We start from the raw sequence: 20,066 nt of genomic DNA, 5'->3' as shown, positions 1-20,066 counted from the left end.
AAGTAAATTACTCCCTTTGGGTTTGTTGTGTCTTTTTAAACACTAGACATTGCAGAACATCCTCCCACTCTGCTGGTCTCTCCTGATTCCCAGCCCCTTGCTGTGACCTCATATCTCATCCTTTCCCCTCATGCCTCATCTCTTTCTCTCAGGTCCCCCAACACCAGTGTCCCCTTATTGTGTCCTCACTTGGTCACATGTCTTTGAAATGCCTTGTTAACATGCTATTTGATGACATTCATTTGTTCTTTCCAAAGACCAAGACCTGCTGCCCAACATGGTGCTCCTCTGCCACCAGAGGCTAAGGCTGTACCAAACTGCCCAGACAGGTAAGTGAGCAAGGGACCTATCATGTCACTTTGTACTTGCACCTGCGCAGAGTCTCCCAGTCTGGGCTTTCAAACCTAATTCCTGTCCCCTGGGCAGTGACCCCATGGACTCCATCCTGGCTGTGTCCAATATGCACTCAGTTAACTGGCATGTCTCTGTTTTTTCAGCTGTTAGCATGGAGCAGGGGAAGAGCAGGTGTTATATGACCAGAAAGATAACCATCATGAAATATACCCAGAGCCTTTTCCCTACAAAGATATATACTACCAGGAATAAAGCTGCTAGAGCCATCTGCAGCTGGGTGAAGGACATTGCTCCCACTACAGGTCCCTCTAGCCTTCTTCTCTCACCTAAGTGAGAGAGATCATAGTCAGCAGGGGCCAGGGTTTTTAGCAAATACTTTGAGAATGCTGTAGCCAGGGAAGGCAGTTGGGGTCAAGGAAAAAAAAATGAAAGAAAGAAACTACGGTGGTGGAGATATGCTCCTCAGACACAGTGCTACTAAAGATTGGGATTTCATTGGAAGATTTAGTATGATCCTCTCCCCTCTCACCTTTTACACATCAGTGGAATTCCAGTGTAACAGGATTACAACTAAAAGAGATGCAAGACACGGACTCTCTCTGGAGAGGAACACTTACCAGAGCACAAAGTCTACAGAACAGACAAAAACTAGACCACTAGAGGAATTTGAAGCCTCTAGCACCCATAGTTACAACAAACATTAAGTACAGTCCTACTTCGACCCATATTACCAAACCTCCTGTTTACTTTTGTTCCTGTTACCAAACATATTTCTCGCTTTCAACAACAAATGACAAGGCATATCAAAAGGCAAGAAGAAACAGGCTGAGCACACACAAAGCAATCATCAGAATGACAACCAGATAGGACACAGAGGTTGGGAGTATCACACAGGATGTAAAATAACTATGATTAAGATGTTAAGGGTCCTAGTGGAAAAAAAGTAGACAAAATGCAGGAATAGATGGATAATGTAAGCAGAGAGATGGAAACTCTAAGGTAAGATCAAAAGTTAAGGCTAGAGATAGAAAACACTAGTAGTAATGAAGAGTGCCTTCAACTGGCTCATCAGCAGGCTCAACCCAGCCAAGGAAAGAATGGATGTTCAGCACAATTCAGCACAATGCAAATGCTTATTACTATCTGTTTCACAGATGAGGACACAGGGGTTCACAGAAGTCCAACCAGGTTAGCTAGGGTCCCACCACCGGCCCCAGGCAACACCCTCCCCATGCCCCCCACAACCCCCCACCGCCAGCCACCTGGCAGTGCAATCTTGTTCAGGGTGAGATCTGAATCAGGGATATGGAGCTACTCTGTGTACAGAGGACGAGTGTTGCCATTTTTATTTCATTTCCAATTTCATTAAATTGTGAGTTTACCAAACAATTAGCATTTCTCTAAATAGTAGGCAATCAAGATCCTTCTAGTCTAACTAATTACACGTTATAGGGATAATTTTAAAATACTTAGTTTTAAAGAAATTAAATGTCTCCAAACATTCAAACAGTGCTTGAAATGTTAATGCCTCTAAGCTTCTGAATAAGTCACGAGTTTAATATGTTAGATTTTCTTAAACTCTTTCAAAGCGAGCATCTATAGCGGAGATAGATGCATATAGAAGGAGGCAGGAAAAAAAAAAGAAAAAAAAGAAGGAGGCAGGAATAATGAACGAACTTGACACACGTTAATTCCGTATTTCCTTAAAACGGTGGGTAATATGCGGTGGGTAACATGACTGTACCACCTTATGCATGCAGATTACCGACCCTGAAAAAAACCAAATCGTCCCAGTGGAGCAACAGAGGGAAAACCTCTTCTTCTCTGCCAGCAGTCCACCCGTGTGCAGAGACTGCCTTTCCTTTTGTTTTTAGGTGTGACAGACACTCAGGTTGGTCCCGAGGAAAAGACACCGAGGAATCAATATCGTGATGTGCCAACAACACCCAGACGACCCAAAGACAAGCAAGTCCGGGAAAATACATTCTGCGCGGTCCAGTTTAGTAAGGTAAGCAGATGGGTTAGGGACGTCTCAGAGAACAATTCAAACTCAAGAAAAATTTAGGCTGGGGGCTTGCAGCCCTTGGGGTAGAGGCTGCAAAAGTGATATTAACCCTTCACAGGACACAGAGAGGCCAAACCCGAGCCCAGGCCTCCAGAGGCAGCGCTGGGGTGGACACTGCCAGGCTCGCTGCCAAAGCGCCAACGCTCGCACACGCACACAGCCCGCCCGCAACGACACTGGGCTTTGTCCTTAAAGCCCCAGGCTGGGGTCGCCTCCCGGGACCTCAGCAGTTTCCGCTTCTGCGCGTCCAGCATTTAGTGTCGGCGGCCGCTTGGGTGCACGCCGGGATCCCAGGACCCCGAGCGCAGGCCCCCCAGCCGGGCGACTCCCCACCTCACGCGCGTGGGCCCACGGAAGCAGGGTCGTGCCTGCGGGAACCCATCTCCCAGAGCGCTGCGCGGAGATGCCTGACGGTCTCCAGAGGCGTGGGCAAGGATACCGCCCGACTGGCCGCCGAGCCGGCGGAAACTACGCTTCCCAGAAGGCGCCGCGCGTGCGTCCGCAGCGCTCATGGGGCCAATGACGGCTTGCGGAGGCTGGACTTCCGGCGTCCGGGGGCTGTCACTTTGCTGCCGGGCGTGGGGCCACACCGGTGTCGGGGACTGAGGCGCGACCGGCCCGGGCCGGTTTTCCAGAGGCTTGGAGACCCAAGGCGAGGGCTGCGAGGAAGGCGCGAGCGGAGGGCCGCAACGCGCACGCCGTGATCGTGGGCGACGGTCGCGTCCCCCGAGCCTGGGTTTCTCCGGGTGTAGCCTGGGACGCCCCGCAAGGCTGTGGGGCGGTGCCCAGAGTCACGTGTTCTCCGACCCCCGGGCGGCAGGGGCGGCGGCGTCCTGGGCGTCTGTGCCCTCGAACGACGGGAAGACTGAGGCCTGGAGCCGGGACGTCGCGTTGTGCGTCGCTTTCTGCGCGTCCTCAAGCAAGGGTTCTGATGGCGACCGCGGCGCTGACAGAGCCCGCACAGGTGAGTAGAGGAAGCGTGAGACCACCAACCGCCCGCTTCCTCCTCGAGGCACCCGAGCCTCGACTCAGGGAGAGACTTTACTTGGACGTTTTGTCTCCCCTCCCGGTCCGTCCTAGGCCCGGGGGCTCAGGCCAGTGGAGCGTGCACGTGCGAGATCCCCACTTCTGGCAGCCAAAGGAGTGAGGTGTAGACGGAAGTTCCCAGCAGAGGGTCCCACGCGTGCAAAAGCTGGGAGGGGAGACTGAGCCTAGGTGCTTCGGGAACTGAGCTTCCAGACGTGAGCAAGGAAGAGAAATAGCAGGCTGAGGAGTTACGTCGGGGCCCGGGGAGGAATCGAACAGAGCCAGGACATGCTTTAAGTTAGGATTTTTAAAGTATCCCACCGTTTCCTTGGCGGAGAAATGACGCAGAGCGGGGGTGGCTGTGTGCACGGAGCAGGCACTGCCACAGTCCGGGTAGCCGAAGACGGCACCTGCTGCAGGCACGCTGGGCCAGCGGAGACGGAAAAGGGGTTGGATTCCCGTGGGTCTGAGGTCTCAGGTGTGGCGTGTGAGCCAGTGGCCCTAGTAGAGCACAGTCCCAAGTTTTTTGGCCTGAGCACCCAGAGGAACGGAGGTGCTTTAGACAGGAACAGGAATTTGAAGGGAAAGCAGGCTGCGGAGTAAGATCAGGGAGTCTGTGATGTCCCAGGGTGGAGGTATGGTGTGGACCGGGAATTGCAGATGCCTAAGGATAGGGGCCTGACATTCTGAGCCAAGGCAAGGCCTGGGAATCAAACTTAGGAAGGAATCTCGTGGATGCGGCCAGGGATGGGTAGCACTCCAGGGAGATGAAGAAAGGCCGGTAGCCCCCGGGGCTCTTGGTGGGGGATAGAGGGGTGGAGCTTGGCTAGTGGCTGAAGGCAGGGTTTTGGCCAAGGAAATGGGGGAGGGACCATAGTTTGGAGGGAGGGTGGAACCGGCTTCCTGTGTGCCCACCAGATCCTTGGGGCCCCTCCTGTAGTGACTGGAGGGGATCAGCCGGCCAGTCGTTCATGCTGAAGGAGCAGTCTTGGGATGTCAGGCAAGTTCAGCAGAAGGGGGCATCCCTACGAGCATGGGCATGTCCTGCAGGGTCCATAGCTGGAACTTGTACAATTGCTAATTCCAGGAACAGTTAAGGGTATGTCTGGGGAGGTCAGTCTGTGCAAAGGCTGGAGCATGAGTGTGCACTTGGGCCTGCCTTTGGGGTGGTAGCCATCTGAAGGCCGAGAGCTAGCTCTGCTTACCTTGTGTAAGTGGCCAGTCAGGAGGCCGAGAAGGCATCTATGCCCTAGACAGGTAGGGTTTAGGAAAGAGGAGGGAAGTTGCATCTGCAGAGTTGCAGAGCCTGGGGAGAGGAGGGTGAGGGGGAGCAAGGTAAGCCTCTGAGGGATATTGGGAAAGATAGCCCTTGGGACAGGGAGGTGGGTCCTGGGTCGTCATCAGCCATAGCTTAGATCGTGTCCATCCTCCCCTGCCCACTGTTGTAGAGCCTGATGGCCTTTGAGGATGTGGCCGTGTACTTCTCCCAGGAGGAATGGGAGCTCCTGGATGCAGCCCAGAGGGCCTTGTACTGCCACGTGATGCTAGAGAACTTCGCACTTGTGGCTTCACTGGGTAAGGCCCTGGGTTTTCCATGGGAAGCTCTGTTGTTGCCAGCACTAACCCCTTATCTCCTGTTGGCCTATGAGCAGCCTCATACCAGCTGGCTGAGTGTCCCTGTGCCGCTGTGGCGCCTCTGTGTCCAGGCTCGGTCCCTTTCATCTGGTGCTGCCAACACGGTTCTCCTCACAGGGACCATTGAACTCTTCCTGTGAGTCTTGCCATGTGGTGTGTGGTTTTCTTGGTTGCACAGATGACACCATCTATACCCCGTAAAGCCCTGACTTCTGCCATCTGTTGGGCGGTAGGTTGTCCTGAGCTGGGCCTAGCCCCTCACTTGCTTGTCTTTTCTTACAGGGCTCTCTGCGTCACGACCCCGGGTAGTCATGCAGCTTGAGCGTGGCGAGGAGCCCTGGGTTCTCAGTGAGACAGATGTGATGCCAGCCAGGAATGCTCAGAGGAAGGCCAGCCCTGGTGAGTGGGGACTCAGAGGGAGTGAGCTTGGGCCTATCTGCCGCCACGCTTCTGTCCCCTTTCCCTGCCTTCCTGGAGGCTCTCATCTCCCACCTCCTGCCTGACTCCCTCCCGTCCTCCTTATACCATCAGCCACTCCTGGAGGCTCTGGCCTTGGCTTGCCCATCAAGGGGGAGATCCCAGGGTACCCCATGCCAGGCAGTGGGCCACAGCCTTTACCAGGACAGTCTGTGACCCACACTCATGGCACTGGCCACACTATGGGAGAGGCAGTGGTGGTGGTGGAGGGGGGGTGCGCGGCGGCGGCACAGGCAGGGACAGGGTTTGAGAGTAGGGCCTGTAGCATCAGGTAGCTATCTGTGTAAGGAACAAAAGCAGGCTTGAGTCCCCTGGGACAGAAGTGAAGTACATACACTGGTATCTGGCCACTGCGTTTCTCCCCAGCTTGCACACCCAGTCCTTAGCATTCCTTTGCCTGACCACTAGGCATGCCCCAACCATCCCGTCTGGCCAGGATGACCCAGGATCCACCATTTCTGTGCCTTCAGGTTCCCGTCATCTGGCATACGACAGGGTGGTTCCTGGAGAAGCAGCGCTGCCAGGGGCCCTCCATGATGGCTCCCGTCCAGCGCCTACAAGGGTCCTTCCCTTCACTGGCATGTGTGATCGTGGAAAAAGCCTGGAGGACTGGCAGGGCATCTCCCCTTCTCAGGAGAAAAAACCCACAGGGGTGTCTGTAATCTATTGGGAACGGCTCCTGCTAGGTCCTGGCAGTGGGGAGGCCAGTGTCAGCCTCAGGCTGACCTCTCCACTGAGGATGGCTGAGGACAGCTCACCCAGGGAGAAGGCCCTTATGAACCGCCCCGTGCCAGGCAAGCAGCTGAGGGCATGTGGGGGTCAGAAGCCATATGGGCGGGAGGCCCCTGGGAGAGCCTTCCCCAAAATTCCAGAATTTGAGGCTGGTCTCACCTCTGGGCAAGGTGGTAAGGGTACAGCTAGCCACAAGCCTCATGGACTCCCTGCTGGCCAGGAGCCCCCGACCTGGCATCAGCTGGGCAAGGCCCTCCACACAGGCACTGGCCTCCTTTCAGGGGAGAAGCCCTTCGAATGCAGGGCATGCAACAAAGTGTTCGTGAAGAGCTCCGACCTGCTCAAGCACCTGCGCACCCACACTGGGGAGCGGCCATATGAATGTGCTCAGTGTGGCAAGGCCTTTAGCCAGACATCACACCTGACGCAGCACCAGCGCATCCACAGTGGTGAGACACCCTATGCATGCCCAGCCTGTGGCAAGGCCTTCAGGCATAGCTCCTCCCTGGTGAGACACCAGCGCATACACACAGCTGAGAAGTCTTTCCGCTGCAGCGAGTGTGGCAAGACCTTCAGCCATGGGTCCAACCTCAGCCAGCACCGCAAAATCCACGCAGGTGGGCGGCCCTATGCGTGTGCTCAGTGTGGCCGCCGCTTCTGCCGCAACTCACACCTGATCCAGCATGAGCGCATGCACACGGGTGAGAAGCCTTATACCTGTGCTCTTTGCGGTGCTGCCTTCAGCCAGGGTTCCTCGCTGTCTAATCACCAGCGTGTGCACACAGGCGAAAAGCCCTTTGCCTGTGCAGAATGTGGCCGTGCCTTCAGTCACAGCTCTAACCTCACGCAGCATCAGCTACTGCACACGGGTGAGCGGCCCTTCCGCTGTGGGGACTGCGGGAAGGCTTTTGCCAAGGGCGCAGTGTTGCTCAGCCACCGACGCATCCACACGGGTGAGAAGCCCTTTGTATGCACACATTGCGGCCGTGCCTTCCGAGAGCGCCCAGCCCTCTTCCACCACCAGAGGATCCACACAGGAGAGAAACCTGTGCGGAAACCGCGGCGTGGGACAGGCCTGTGCCCCCAGGCCAGGCCTTCTTTGGGAGCATCATCAGAGGGTTCACTGGGGAGGGAAGCTGGGCCCATTCCCACTTCAGGTCCAGCCACAGTTTCAAAGCCTGCTGAAGCCTGAGTTCACAGCTGGTTGTCTAAACACCTGGGTCGCCCACACATCCACATTTTGGGGAAGACATGGCCTTGTACTGTGGTTCCATCTGCACATGGTGATGATGTTTGCCATTTCAGCCACAGGTCATCCCAACGGTCAGGCTGCAGAAATATCGGGGCTGTGTGGATGCTGGGACTTTGGTAGGGCAGAGACCTGGCAGAGTGCTGTTTCATGCCTATTATGACCTGGGTACTCAGGTGAGGAGGAGGAGGGTTGGAGTGCTGGGGAGGTGATCCTAGAAGGTTCCCACGTCTACAGCAATGACTGCCAGGCTGACCCTCAGGATGTTCCTTCAAGACCTCATTTCATCCAAGGCCTCCTGTGAGCAGACCCAGGGGGTAGGAGGTCATGTGCTGTCTGGTGTTGGCCTTGGGCTCTAAGTCTCAGCTTCCACCTCTGGAAAAGAATGGGAAGGAGGGAGGTAGAGAGAGATTCAGGCCTACCGAGGGTATCTGCAGGACCCTGATAGGCAGGATCTTGATAAGGGCCAACATGTGCCCCTTGCCACCCCTGTGAGGTGGCTGCTGTGGTTGGTACCCCACTTCTCAGATGAGGAAACTGAGGCAGAGAGAGGGGATGTGAGTTGCACACAGCAGAGCCAGGACATGGCTCCTGGCCATAGGCTCAGCATCCCGAGCTCAGCACTTGCCCCCATGCTCTGGCACCCATGCTCTAGTCTGCCAGTGTGAGAGCTGGGTGATGCCAGGCCTGGCTACCTGCACCTAGAACTCCCACAGACGGTGGAGCAAGTAGAGGTAGAGGGCCCTGGGTTGGAGAGAGGGAGACCAACATCAAGAATGATGGCTCTTCAGTCATGCTCTTCCATTCAGTTTCTCATCCAAGCCTCAGGATTAGCCACATCCTCTTGTTACCAAAGGCTCCCTTACAGGAGCCTTTATATCCCCACTGCCCTGAGAAGAGGTGATCATAACAGGTTTGGGGGAGACCAGATGGGACTACTTGTTTCTGCAGAGTCTGGTGGACAGGTGTCCACCTGTTCTCTTGCCTCAAGTGGAAAGGGGATTTGCCGTTCCCTAAGGCCATGTGTGTGCCTCCTCCCATCATGGGACACCTCCACATGGCTGGGACACTGAGTCTGATGGGTGGGGTGGGGCACAGGTTTCTCCCTGTGGCTCTCAGCGGACCAGCATCCATTGTGACCTGAGGCTTTACTCCCAGGGATGTTAGTGGACTCTTGGGAACAAAAAAGAAAAGACCCAAAAGTAGAAGTTGGAATGGACGTATATTGTGCAAATCCTTGCACAACACTATGGAAATGCACAGCCTGGCCTCCCCTCCCAACATCCAGATTATGGTTCGGGAGTGTTTAACAACACAGTCTTCACAGAGCTGTGAAGTTTTGCTTCAACCAGGTCCTTTTGAGGGTCTAAAGGTTAGCTACACAGCTTGCCTGTTCCCCAAATAAGGGTCTGGGACGTTTATGTAATGACAGCCAAAAGTTCATGGGAGTCTGCGAAGAGACTTGGGCTATGTTAGACATCATGAAGTTGCCCAAGTCTCTGTTTTTTTTTAATAATTTTTTTCCAAGTCTCCGTTCTACTATAAGATGAGTCTTTGTAGATCCAGGCTCGGCAGCCTGAGATAAGGGGGTACCCTAGTCCCATCACCTCCAAGGTTCGCAGCCTCCTGTCACACAAAATGAACACAGAAATGATGTGTCTCCCCTCTCTCCCCCTCGCATCCACCTGCCAGCACGTTCAGACTTATCTTCCATCTCTGGAACCTCGTAAGTAAGTCCTATAATGAGGGGAGATGTGGCAGCAGTGAGAGATGTCTTGCAGGGAACTGGGTCACCAAGATCGTTGGAGTATAGTTCCACTGAACCAGAACTTCTGGTATGGTGCAGGACCTTGAACCACTGTCCACCCCTCCTGGACTCCTCTGCTCTGACCTTGTTCCTACTCCATTTCCCCCAGATTCACTTTCAGGAGGGTGACTTGAGTAGGCCACAGCCTCACTCCACACTCTGTTCGGAGACCTCTGGGGAATCCATGGGATTTGGGATAAAAGGCATCTGTCAAACACCAAGTGGGTACTCAGCAAATTATATTCAACCTTTTCTTCATCTTCAACTGAAGCTCCTGGAGTCCAGTTGCCAACCTGAGCCCTCCTGACCCTTCGACCCTCCCATCTCCCTATGTGTGAGGCATCCTGCTATCTCTCACTTCCTCCATCTGAAACCACTGCTCCCAATACCCAGGACTTCAGTGGCTCTCACCTTGATCAGCAACTATTATAGTCACCTGCCTTCATCCATGTTTTGGCCTTTACATTGCCCTCCTCCAGTCTTCTGTGGTCATGCTGGGTCCTATCATGCTGGGCTGATTGTTCTGGTGTTAACCCTGAGCAGGCTATGCATGTAAGTTTCCCTGGGTTCCTGGATCAAGATGGACTGAACACACACCTCACTTGGTTCAGAAACCTAATGAAACTTTATGGAGGAGTGTGTTTAGAATATAAACCTACAAGTATTAAGGATGGAGTAAGAGGTGTCAGGCAATGGCATTCTGAAGCTAGGATTGGATGGGAATGGGTGAACCTTCACTGATTTAGTGAGAGCCACATACAAAGTTGCCACTGGGGGAAGTGGAGGGTGGTCCCTGCAGGCTTATGCTTCAGAGCTCCAGAGGGCTTGAAAACCAGCAGCCTCTACCCTGAGTCTCTTTGAGTTACACACCACAGAGTTCTTTGTGACCCCTACCCTCTACCTAACAGCTCCCACAGTGACCCAGGTGTCATTACCAGTATCCGAGCTCTCCAGGCCTACAATCCCAATCTTCGTATCACAGGTGCCGCGGCCTACAACATCTGTAGCAGGCAGGCAGGCAAGCAAGCAGTGATTTCTGCCATAGAGCACAGACCTCTTCACTGAGGATTTTTTTTTTTTTTTGAGATTTTGTTTATTCATGAGAGGGGCAGAGACCTAGGCAGAAGGAGAAGCAGGCTCCCTGCAGGGAGCCTGATGTGGGACTTGATCCCAGGACCCAGTGATCACGACCTGAGATAAAGACAGACCACTGAGCCGCCCAGGTGCCCTTCGCTGAGGATTAATGTGGTATTCCCCTTTTCTTGGTGTACAGCTCTTAAGATACCTGGGCAGCACCTAAAGCCCCTGACATGGGGTGGATTTCACTCCCTAGAGGTTCATTGCCCTCAAATTCTTATCTGCATTTATCCTAATTCCCAAAGAAGTAGTTCCGGTCCCTGAGACAGGATTATGCTTCCATAACGTTTTGCTACTCATGACTCCACCTCTTTGTTTCCTTGGCCCACAGTCTAGAGTTCCATAACAATCAAGTAACATTTAAAGCTTCTGACAGAACATGTACTACACTTTTCTGAAACCAGCAAAAGCATGCTCCTTCCTACAGTTCTCACAATGCCTGGAGGGCTCTTCTGGCCCCTAAGACTGGATTTCATCTTCCAGAGGGCTCTGATCTCCACACCCCCTTGCCTCAGGACTTGCATCAGGGCTTTTGCAGGTTCATTCTGCCAAGGACATCTTTTCTCTAGTTCCTTAGCCCCATGTCCTTGTCTCACCATGATAGCACTTCCCCTTACATACTCCAGACCATATCCACATCTGCTGACTTGGGGCCAGCCCATCAGAGGACACAAAAAGACCTATAGATAGATTGAACCTCATCTCTGAATCTTGGAATGGCTTCAAGGCTGCTATAACCTCCAACACTGGTGGTCTTGCTCAGACAGGCCATTCCCTGAGGCTTGTCAAGATCCTTGGTGGGGAAGCTGTGTGTGTGTGTGTGTGTGTGTGTGTGTGTGGAGGGTGAAGTAAGCTAGGTCCTGAATTCCTTGCTTGTACCTCTCTCTGCTGTTGGGGAAGAATTTCTTCTGCCCTTCAAGGTCTTTCTAGCTTCAATAAGAATGAAATTGACATGAGACATGTTAACAGGAGAATATCAAATTTAATTTGGTTCAGATGAGGAATGCATACAACCATAAAATTCTAAAGACAGGCAAAATAAGGCATACATATACTGAACTGAGAGAGGTCTAGGAATTTTATAGGAAAGAATGCAATTTAAAGGAAGATGAAAGAGTAAATACTCGGTAAACAAATGGTCTTTGGGCCATTCAGAAACAAGACAAGAATGTGATCAAAGAGCCCTTGCTAGATTCCTATCAACATAGTTATTTTTGGGAGAGAAAGCTTCTGAATTTGCTCAGGTTTTAATGCTTTTAACACAAAATGATCTTTATGCCAAAGTGACCAATCTTGGGGCTGTCTGCCCTTGGCCCCTGTACACATAGATATCTGTGTACACATCCAAGTTTATTCTCACTCCACTACTGGGCCTAGCATCATCTCACTCTGGAGCTGGGGTTATGGCCAGGCTGGGATTCATGATGACCTTTACCAGGTTTGAGGGGAAGGTGACCCTGCACAATGGGAGTGGTAGTCAGCATTGGGCACTACCACTTCAGATGTCTTGTGGACTGGCCAGATGGTCAGAGTCTCCAGGTTCCATTGCACACAGCCTGGTACATGTCCACTGTCAGGGGCCGGAAGGCCTTGGCTTGGTTGTCCAACACGAACAAGGGGTCAGTAATTACGCCTACATTGAAGCCCTCACGCACCAAGCGGGACTTCACCAGTTTGAATGTGCTTGTGATCGCTAGAGTGTCCTGCAGGGGTAATAAGCATAATCTCGACTGTGGGCCCCTGTCCAAGACCTCCCATCCACCTACTTCTGTCACCCTGAGCTCACCTGGATGCGGATGAAATGGGGTGCAGCATAGGCAGGGAGCCAAGTGCGGACATGCTGGTACATCCTCTGACCATCAAAAGTCTGGCCGGGGGCCAGCTGCACCGCAGCCATGCCCACCTTGCCCTCACAACCTGGGAAGCACAACAGTCACTCAGCTCATTCACCTCACAGTGCCCATGGCCGACCCTCTCACTTGGCCCATCACTGCTCACTGGCTGTGCCCCAGCAGCTCCCCCCACCTGTAATATCTGGATAACACTACTCTGCCCACAAGGCTGTTTAAAATGAAGCAAATCCTCCACACCTGGTACTGACACACCATAGACGTTCACCTCCTGCAGGAAGTCCACCAGTGACAAAACGCTTTCTACCTCCCGCGTGGACACGTTCTCACCTTTCCATCTGTGGGGTTGAATCCACTGCTAGCGAGCACAACCTTGGCTAAGGGGAGGCCCCTCTTGCCCACCAACCACCAAGCCCCTCTTCCTATGAGATCTGATCACTGGTTCTGCCCAATTTCGGCCCCTTCGGGATCGAGAAGCGATGCCCCTTGGGCCTGGAAGTCCCACTTCTTCAGCCCTCCTCCCTCAAAGGTCCAGGAAGCCCCGGCCACCCGCCCAGGACCTGACCGGAAGGTGTCCCCAAGGCGGTCGCGAAAGTAAAGGAAGCCTTCTTCATCCATGGCCAACACGTCGCCGGTGTTGAAGTAAACGTCGCCCTTGCGCCGCACATCCCGCACCAACTTTCGTTCCGACAGTTCTCGTGCCCCGCGGTAGCCCAGGAAAGGCTGGTGGCGCAAAACCTGGGTCAACAGGAGCCCTGCCTCCCCTAGGGGTAGGAGTTGGAATTAGGGCATTAACCATGGCCAAGAACTGCACAACCCATCAGCCCCCTGTCAGAGGTTTCCAACCGTGGTGGACCAACTCTTCAAAACTGCCAAAGAAGAGACAGAGAGAGACCTAGAGATAAAGATGGGAAGAGTGAGATACAGAGACTGGGGGACAGGAGACATTGGGGAGCCCACTAGAAATAGAAAAAGGATAACAAGGGATGCACAAAGGACAGAGACAGATGGTGGTGGGAAGAAAGTGATATGGCCAAGACCACGAAAAACGCCAGGAGAAAAGACCCTAGGAGAAGGTACTGGACAAGAGATTGATGCCTGGGAGGATATAACTACCACAAATAGAGACCCAGAGACCTAGCAGAACAAGAGATTGAGGCAGGGGATCCAAGCAGAGCTGAGAAGATGAGAGACAGAGGGTCCCAGGCAGTGGTCAGACAAGCTGAGAACAGGGTCCAGGTGAGGGCAGCAGACACCACCACAGGGCACTGACCTCAAGGCTTTGGGCAGCCTGTTCCAGCGAAGGAGCAGATGGTCCCCTGCCCTTCCCACACCCAGGGAAGGTTTCCCCGACCCTTGTACCTGGCCCCACAGGGACGCAGAATCCCCGATTGTCCCTGACAGGCTCCTCCGCGTCCGTGTCAAACTGTACAAGCTCAAAGGGGGACAGCATCTGAGTGGAGGGTGGGAAAGTGTCAGTAGAGGCCCTGTGAGCTCAGTCTTAATCAGGGCCACTGCCCCACTCAACCCACTCACTCGAAGGAAGCAGCTCATCTTGCCCAGGGCCCCACAGCGCCCTGGATAGTTGATGAAGCCAATATTGCCTTCCGTGGAGCCGTAGATTTCCAAGATCTGAATGGGGCCAAAGCGCTGTTGGAAGGACTGCCACACATCTGCCCGAAGTCCATTGCCCATTGCCAAGCGGACTGTATGTGTCCGGTCCTCTGGTCGCTGCAGAGACATCCCAAGAACGGTGAAGAGGAGCATGCCCTAGAACCCTTACCTATGAGGGCTTTTAGTCCTTACCTGAGGAATTACCTGGGAGGTGATAGGGAGGGGGGTATCCATACCTAAGTAATCCACCAAAGGTTCTTACTTGAGAGTAGTTATCTGGAGTCTGTTTATGGAAGTTACCTGAGGGGAAGTTACCTAGAAGCCTTAACTGGAGGGATACCTAGGGGCAACTGAGGCCTTATCTGGGGCTTACCTAGGGGAAATATCTGGGATCTTATATAGGGGTAGTACCTGGAACTGTTACCTGGAGGGGTTACTTGGGGGCATTTACCTGGAGGTAAACGGGGGAGTGACTTAAGTTTCAACTTGAGGAGAGACCTGGGGGTCTTACCTGGAGGTAGTTACCTGAAGCATTTTACCTGGAATCCATACCTCATTGCTGTATAAGTTCACATCTAGTGAGTTTACCCTGAGGCATCCTCTGTTCTAGGCATTTTACATATGTTTTATACTCACAAATACTCTCTTTATTATCCTAATTTTCCAAATGGGGACATTGAGACTGATAGAGGTGAAGTCATTTGCCCAAGGTAGCACTGATGATCATCATACATAGGTAGCCATGTTTGGAAACTGTGTGGGATAAATTATCTGTGGATGTTGCCTAGGGTGTTTTACCTAAGGGACCCTGGTCAGGTCCTGTACCTGAATCTACCTGAAACCTTCACCTGAAATGACATCTGGGATTTCATACCTGAGGTGATCACCATGAAGCCCTAATCTTAGCACCTCACCTGTGGAGTGTTACACAGGTACCGTAGAACCTCGCCCACATACAGGATCACAGTCACACCATGCTGCCGACAGTTATCCCAGAAGCGAGAAGCAGAGAACTTGGGGGCCAGGACACAGGTTGCTCCTGAAGGGGGAGAGGAAAGGGTTTCAAGTCATACTTCCATGTCGCTATGATAAGTTGTTTTGATCAGCTGTGGCCCTCTGACTCACAGGGTTTGGAGTTCATCTGTGTGTCACTGACTAAGCCAGGAGTGCCCACATGAGAAAGGTATAGGTGGGTATGGGGTTGAATCCTATCTTCAGAATATGTAACAAGCTCACTGCTTTGTACAAAGTGAGTACTGCTAAATAATCATTAATGATTATAAATGTTTTATGAATGTCTAGCTGGGCAGATGAATAGGTGGTGGCATAGATGGATGGGTGGGTGAGGAGGTAGGTTAGTAGATGGATGTGTGAGTTGGTGGAAGAATTGTTTTGAAGGATGGACACATGGATTAAGAAATTTTACGGGCCACTACTTATCACTCTGGAAAGTGATCCTTTCTTAGCTGATCACCTCCTCTGCAGCTGACTTTATGAAAGGCACTCTCCCTACCTCAACCCTAATCCTCGACAAAGCCCTGCAAGCTAAATATTATCATCCCCTCACTCAAAGGGACAATTGCTCATGTGCCTGGTGAGGTAGAAAGTCTGTGTCTTCTTTGAGGCTTTATTTTTGTCAGGAGGTAAAATACAATGCCTTCTCTGTGAAAATAGATGCTGGCCCTTGAAATGACAATTTTGTTTGCCACCCCTAATGAAATGCCTGATTCAGGAAAGGTCTTCAAGAGCTGGTAAAACCAGTGCAGGGGTGGGGTGGGGCTGGGTAATGCCTGGGTGGCTCAGCGATTGAGCACCTGCCTTCTGCTCAGGGTGTGATCCTGGGGCCCCGGGATCAAGTCCCGCATCAGGCTTCCTCTATGGAGCCTGCTTCTCCCTTTGCCTGTTTCTCTGCCTCTCTCTCTCTCTGTGTCTCTCATGAATAAATAAATACAATCTTTAATAAAGAAATAAATAAAACTGGGGGGGAATTGATAGGGAGTTTTCCGATTAAACCTCCCAAATATATATTTGTCTAAACACTACATTGTACACCAGAAACTAATATAACATGTCAACTATACAAACATACATACGTACATACATACATAGAGCTCCCTAATTCATCTTAGCCTCTGTAAAGTACAAGAACAGTTATGAGCTGCCTTCAGTGTGATGTATTAGAAAATCAAAATGCAGGGATGCCTGGGTGGCTCAGTCGGTTAAGCATCTGCCTTTGGCTCTGGTCATGATCACAAGATCCTGGGATTGAGGTCTGAGTTGGGCTCCCTGCTCAGCAGGAAGTATGCTTCTCCCTCTCCTTCCCCCTGCTTGTGCTCTCTCTCTCTTTCTCAAATAAAATCTTTATTATTTTTTTTTAGATTTTATTTATTTATTCATGAGAGAGAGAGAGAGGCAGAGACACAGGCAGAGGGAGAAGCAGGCTCCATGCAGGGAGCCCAAAACGGGACTCAATCCCAGGTCTCCAGGATCACACGCTGGGCTGAAGACAGGCGCTAAATAGCTGAGCCACCCAGGGATCTCCCATCAAATAAATAAAATCTTTATAAAAAGAATATTTAGGGATCCCTGGGTGGCGCCGCGGTTTAGCGCCTGCCTTTGGCCCAGGGCGTGATCCTGGAGACCCAGGATCGAATCCCACGTCGGGCTCCCGGTGCATGGAGCCTGCTTCTCCCTCTGCCTGTGTCTCTGCCTCTCTCTCTCTCTCTGTGTGACTATCATAAATAAATAAAAATTAAAAAAATTAAAAAAAAAGAATATTTAAAAATAAAAAAAAAAATTTAAAGGAAGTATAATACACCCCACCAAGGTTCTTGCCAACAGTACATTGAAGTGAATCCAACATCTCTAGAGGAAATTACAGTGTAACAAGAAATGCAGGAGAAAGAGAAGCAGAGACCAAACAAGCAAGTACAGTGAGAGGACTTTAACCTTAATAAAACAATTTGACAATCGGAGGAATTTAAGCATGACCTGTAGCATCAGATGGTATTAGAGCTACTATTAATTTTGTCAGGTGTGGTATCACTACTGTGACAGTTCTTAAGTCCTTATGCATTAGAGATACATACTAAATACTTACAAAAAGATACAGTATCTAGGATTTGTTCTAAAATGATTCAGAAATAAAGAAGGGAATACGTATCAAATAAGATTGGCAATGTGTTAACAACTGTCAAGGGTGAATGAGGATATGTGAGACATCATCAAATCATTTTCTCTACTTTTGCTCTACTGTGTATGTTTGAAAGCAAAATGCTGATGGTGGCTGAAGCTAAGTGGTGGGTACCTGAAAATTCATGTAGAAATATTTAGAAATGTGTATATATTTCAAAATTGTCACAAAAACTCAAAAAGAAAATACTGGAGCCTTCCCAGTCTGAATTGCTAGTCAGGTGTCCAGGAAAATAGCCCAGTGGGATGCTTGGTGAACACCTAACCCTCAATGACTATCCCAGCACTCATATCAGCTTGTCACCTTCTGACAACAGCAAAGCCCTTAGGGACTCTAAGTAACCAAGTCTCTGCCCAAGTAGCCCTGGGGCCTGCTTCTGTGTGTCCCTTGTCAAAGGTAACAACCTTGGCATTGGATTACTTGTGGGGCCTTGTCACCCTGAAAGCCCCACCCTGATGTTGAGTCTGGAGGTCCCATGAATTGGAGGGGTCTTCAAAAAAGGGCTTACCGAGCTCCAGGCAGCTGAGGACCCCAAGGATAAGCCCCGTCACATGGTACAGAGGCAAGACTGTGTAGACCACGTCATCAGCTGTGCCCCCACACAGGGACAGCATCTTGCACATCTGCAGCAGTCGCTCATGTGTGACAATGGCCGGCTTTGGGAGCCCTGGGAAATGGAGTGGGAAGGGTGGGTGGTGAAAGGACAGCACAAGAGGGGGCCAGCACATAGGAGTGGGTCTCCGTGGTCAGGTCTGCAGTGAAGGGCTTGGGGCTCTTAATAGGTGATCAAGTCCGGGCATTAGTGGGTGGGCTCAGGGAAGAACAATTGGATTTGGAGTGCAGAGGGTAAATTCCAAAGCTCGGTTGGGAGTTTCAATGGCTGTTTACTGGGCAGAGGCAGGAATTTGGCACTGACCAGTAAAAACACATTAGGGGTCAGAGTTCAGGCAAGGTGTTGCAATCATAGGGCAGGATGGGTTTCAGAGGTCAAGTTTGAGGCACATGTCAAGCTTGGGGTCAGGGCAGCATTAGGGTTCAGAGGTCAGGGCTAGGGCTGCGGGCACCCTCACCAGTGGTCCCTGAGGTGTAGATAAACAGGGCAGGGCTTTGTGGTGTGATCCCGGCACGTAGGTCAGTGGGCACAGGGTCAGTGGGTGCAACATCAAGAGCTGCTCCCAGAGCCCCCACTCCTGGTGTTGGGGAGGACTGGCTGAGGTAGAAGCATCGGATGTTCTCTGCCTGCAGCTTGGGAAGGACCTCTTCCAGGTTCTCCTGGAGGTCTGCAGGGATAGGTCAGAAGAGAAATTGGGAAAAGGCCCACATTTGAGGTCAGGAGGGGAGCCCCGAGACCCAAAGATAGGGGAGAAGAGCCTATTGCAAGCAACACAGGAAGTAGCTGGCAGAGAAAAATTTACACATTCCTGTGTTTTGTTGGCAAAAAGGATTGAAAGAGGGGTGCCGGGGATCCCCGGGTGGCTCGGCAGGTTGGCACCTGCCTTCAACCCAGGGCATGATCCTGGAGTCCCAGGATCGAGTCCCACGTCGGGCTCCTTGCATGGAGCCTGCTTCTCCCTCTGCCTGTGTCCCTGCCTCTCATGAATAAACGAATAAAATCTTTAAAAAAAAAAAAAAAAAAGAAAAGAAACAGGGGTGCCTGGGTGGCTTAGTTGGTTAAGCAGCCAACTCTTGGATTCAGTTCAGGTCATGGTCTCAGAGTGCTGAGACTGAGCCCAGTGAGCACTGGATGGGACTCCATGCTCATTGGGGAGACTGCTCAAAGATTCTCTTTCCCTCTGCTTCTGCTCCCCCCACCCCACTCACTGTCTAAAACAAATCTTAAAAGGAGGGGGATTGAAACAAACAAGGTAAAGAAAAATCTCTGGTGCCCTCAAAATTACTTTCCAGCAATTAAATTTTGATTCTAATTGCCTGTAAGAGTAGGTGGGAAGCAAGGAGCTCCTTGCCTAGCCCCTACTAGGACACTGTGAACTGCAGTCCTCCACGTCTGTCCCTTGCTCCCTCACTCCTCTGTCTTCTACTAGCCTCTGGGGTCCTCACCTGGATCCACCACCAGCAGCCGAGCCCCAGAGCTCAGCACAGAGTGCACCAGAGGTTCCCCCCGAGCATGCGGATTAATCCAGGCCACCGGGCAGCCCAGCTTGGCCAGCCCCAGCCACAAACCCAGGGCTGGAATGGTCTGGGAATCCAGCACCAAGAGGGCAGCTGACTCCCCGCCAAGCAAGTCCGTGAGGCCTCCCAGCTCAGCCTTCAGGGCCCACACAGCCTGGCATGCCCTGTCGTCCAGCTCCCTGAAAGTGAAGGAGCGGCTCCCTGGCCCCTTCCACACCAAGGGTGCATGGCCCGGCTGTGCTCGTGCTCGCCGTTCAAAGGAATCCACAAAAGTGTCGGGCGGTTGGTGGCTCATGCGTGCTCTGATGTGCAGGCCAAGGTGGAGGATCCTGATGATATAGGCCACATCTGCAGGCAGCCAGCGCAGCCCTGGAGGTGACCGTGCAGGCAGCAAAGTCAGTGTGAGGGCCGCGGCTGCCAGACTCAGCCAGTGGGGCATCCAGGGACAGAGCCAGGGCCGCACCAGTATGGCCAGGCCGAGCAGCACACAGAAGATAGAATCTCCCAGGAGCCAGCGCAGTGCCAGGGCCACAGCAGCAGGCCATGCAGGCTGCTGCAGGCCATGCAGCAGCAACAGTACAAAGGCTAGTCGCAGCCAGATGCCCATCGCACCAGCACCCTCCTCAGAGAAGTGTCTACAGAGTGCTAATAACTTCTGCCAGGGACTGCCTGGCCTAGATATTTGACCCCTTAGTCCCGCCCCCCACCCTTCAAACATGGTAGCCTTGGAGCTGTTGACAGCAATGCTTCTGCCCTCAGGACTCCACCCCCAGCACTTTTTAACCCAACCTGTTTGC

At 52.2% G+C, this 20,066-nt stretch overlaps 2 protein-coding genes across 5 annotated transcripts; one reads left to right on the top strand and one right to left on the bottom strand.

Moving 5' to 3' along the window:
- Nucleotides 1-2,939: 2,939 nt before the first annotated feature.
- On the top strand, nucleotides 2,940-15,295 carry LOC144322125 (uncharacterized). 4 transcript variants are annotated; one of them, XM_077911734.1, is made up of 5 exons: nucleotides 2,943-3,383; nucleotides 4,364-4,445; nucleotides 4,894-5,020; nucleotides 5,363-5,479; nucleotides 6,028-15,295. In XM_077911734.1, exons 3-5 carry the CDS (start codon nucleotides 4,900-4,902, stop codon nucleotides 7,479-7,481), a joined length of 1,692 nt encoding a protein of 563 aa, XP_077767860.1. In that variant the 5' UTR covers nucleotides 2,943-3,383; nucleotides 4,364-4,445; nucleotides 4,894-4,899; the 3' UTR covers nucleotides 7,482-15,295. The 4 variants fall into 4 exon arrangements, with proteins under 4 accessions (XP_077767874.1, XP_077767860.1, XP_077767876.1 ...); XM_077911750.1 differs by lacking the exon at nucleotides 4,364-4,445 and having other exon boundaries at nucleotides 2,957-3,383; XM_077911742.1 differs by lacking the exons at nucleotides 2,943-3,383; nucleotides 4,364-4,445 and adding an exon at nucleotides 5,098-5,216.
- Nucleotides 11,445-19,951, bottom strand: SLC27A5 (solute carrier family 27 member 5). Its single transcript, XM_077911391.1, has 10 exons — nucleotides 19,198-19,951; nucleotides 18,210-18,419; nucleotides 17,648-17,806; nucleotides 14,861-14,985; nucleotides 13,869-14,063; nucleotides 13,695-13,785; nucleotides 12,898-13,096; nucleotides 12,573-12,670; nucleotides 12,269-12,399; nucleotides 11,445-12,185 (listed from the first exon to the last, which is right to left on the bottom strand). Exons 1-10 carry the CDS (start codon nucleotides 19,874-19,876, stop codon nucleotides 12,009-12,011), a joined length of 2,064 nt encoding a protein of 687 aa, XP_077767517.1. The 5' UTR covers nucleotides 19,877-19,951; the 3' UTR covers nucleotides 11,445-12,008.
- Between the last annotated feature and the right edge of the window lie 115 nt (nucleotides 19,952-20,066).

Source organism: Canis aureus, chromosome 1 (genome assembly GCF_053574225.1).
Source record: "Canis aureus isolate CA01 chromosome 1, VMU_Caureus_v.1.0, whole genome shotgun sequence".
NCBI lineage: Eukaryota > Metazoa > Chordata > Mammalia > Carnivora > Canidae > Canis > Canis aureus.
This window is presented reverse-complemented; position numbering and strand designations above follow the sequence as displayed.

Excerpts from the sequence above, each read along its gene's own strand:
- LOC144322125 (XM_077911750.1), top strand. The coding sequence starts at position 3,351 with ATGGCGACCGCGGCGCTGACAGAGCCCGCACAG. Across the intron at positions 5,021-5,362 it reads CGCACTTGTGGCTTCACTGG|GGCTCTCTGCGTCACGACCC; the intron begins GTAAGGCCCTGG and ends CTTTTCTTACAG. Across the intron at positions 5,480-6,027 it reads TCAGAGGAAGGCCAGCCCTG|GTTCCCGTCATCTGGCATAC; the intron begins GTGAGTGGGGAC and ends CTGTGCCTTCAG.
- SLC27A5 (XM_077911391.1), bottom strand. The coding sequence starts at position 19,876 with ATGGGCATCTGGCTGCGACTAGCCTTTGTACTGTTGCTGCTGCATGGC. Across the intron at positions 17,807-18,209 it reads CTACACCTCAGGGACCACTG|GGCTCCCAAAGCCGGCCATT; the intron begins GTGAGGGTGCCC and ends TCCATTTCCCAG. Across the intron at positions 14,064-14,860 it reads ACCTGTGTAACACTCCACAG|CGACCAGAGGACCGGACACA; the intron begins GTGAGGTGCTAA and ends ATGTCTCTGCAG.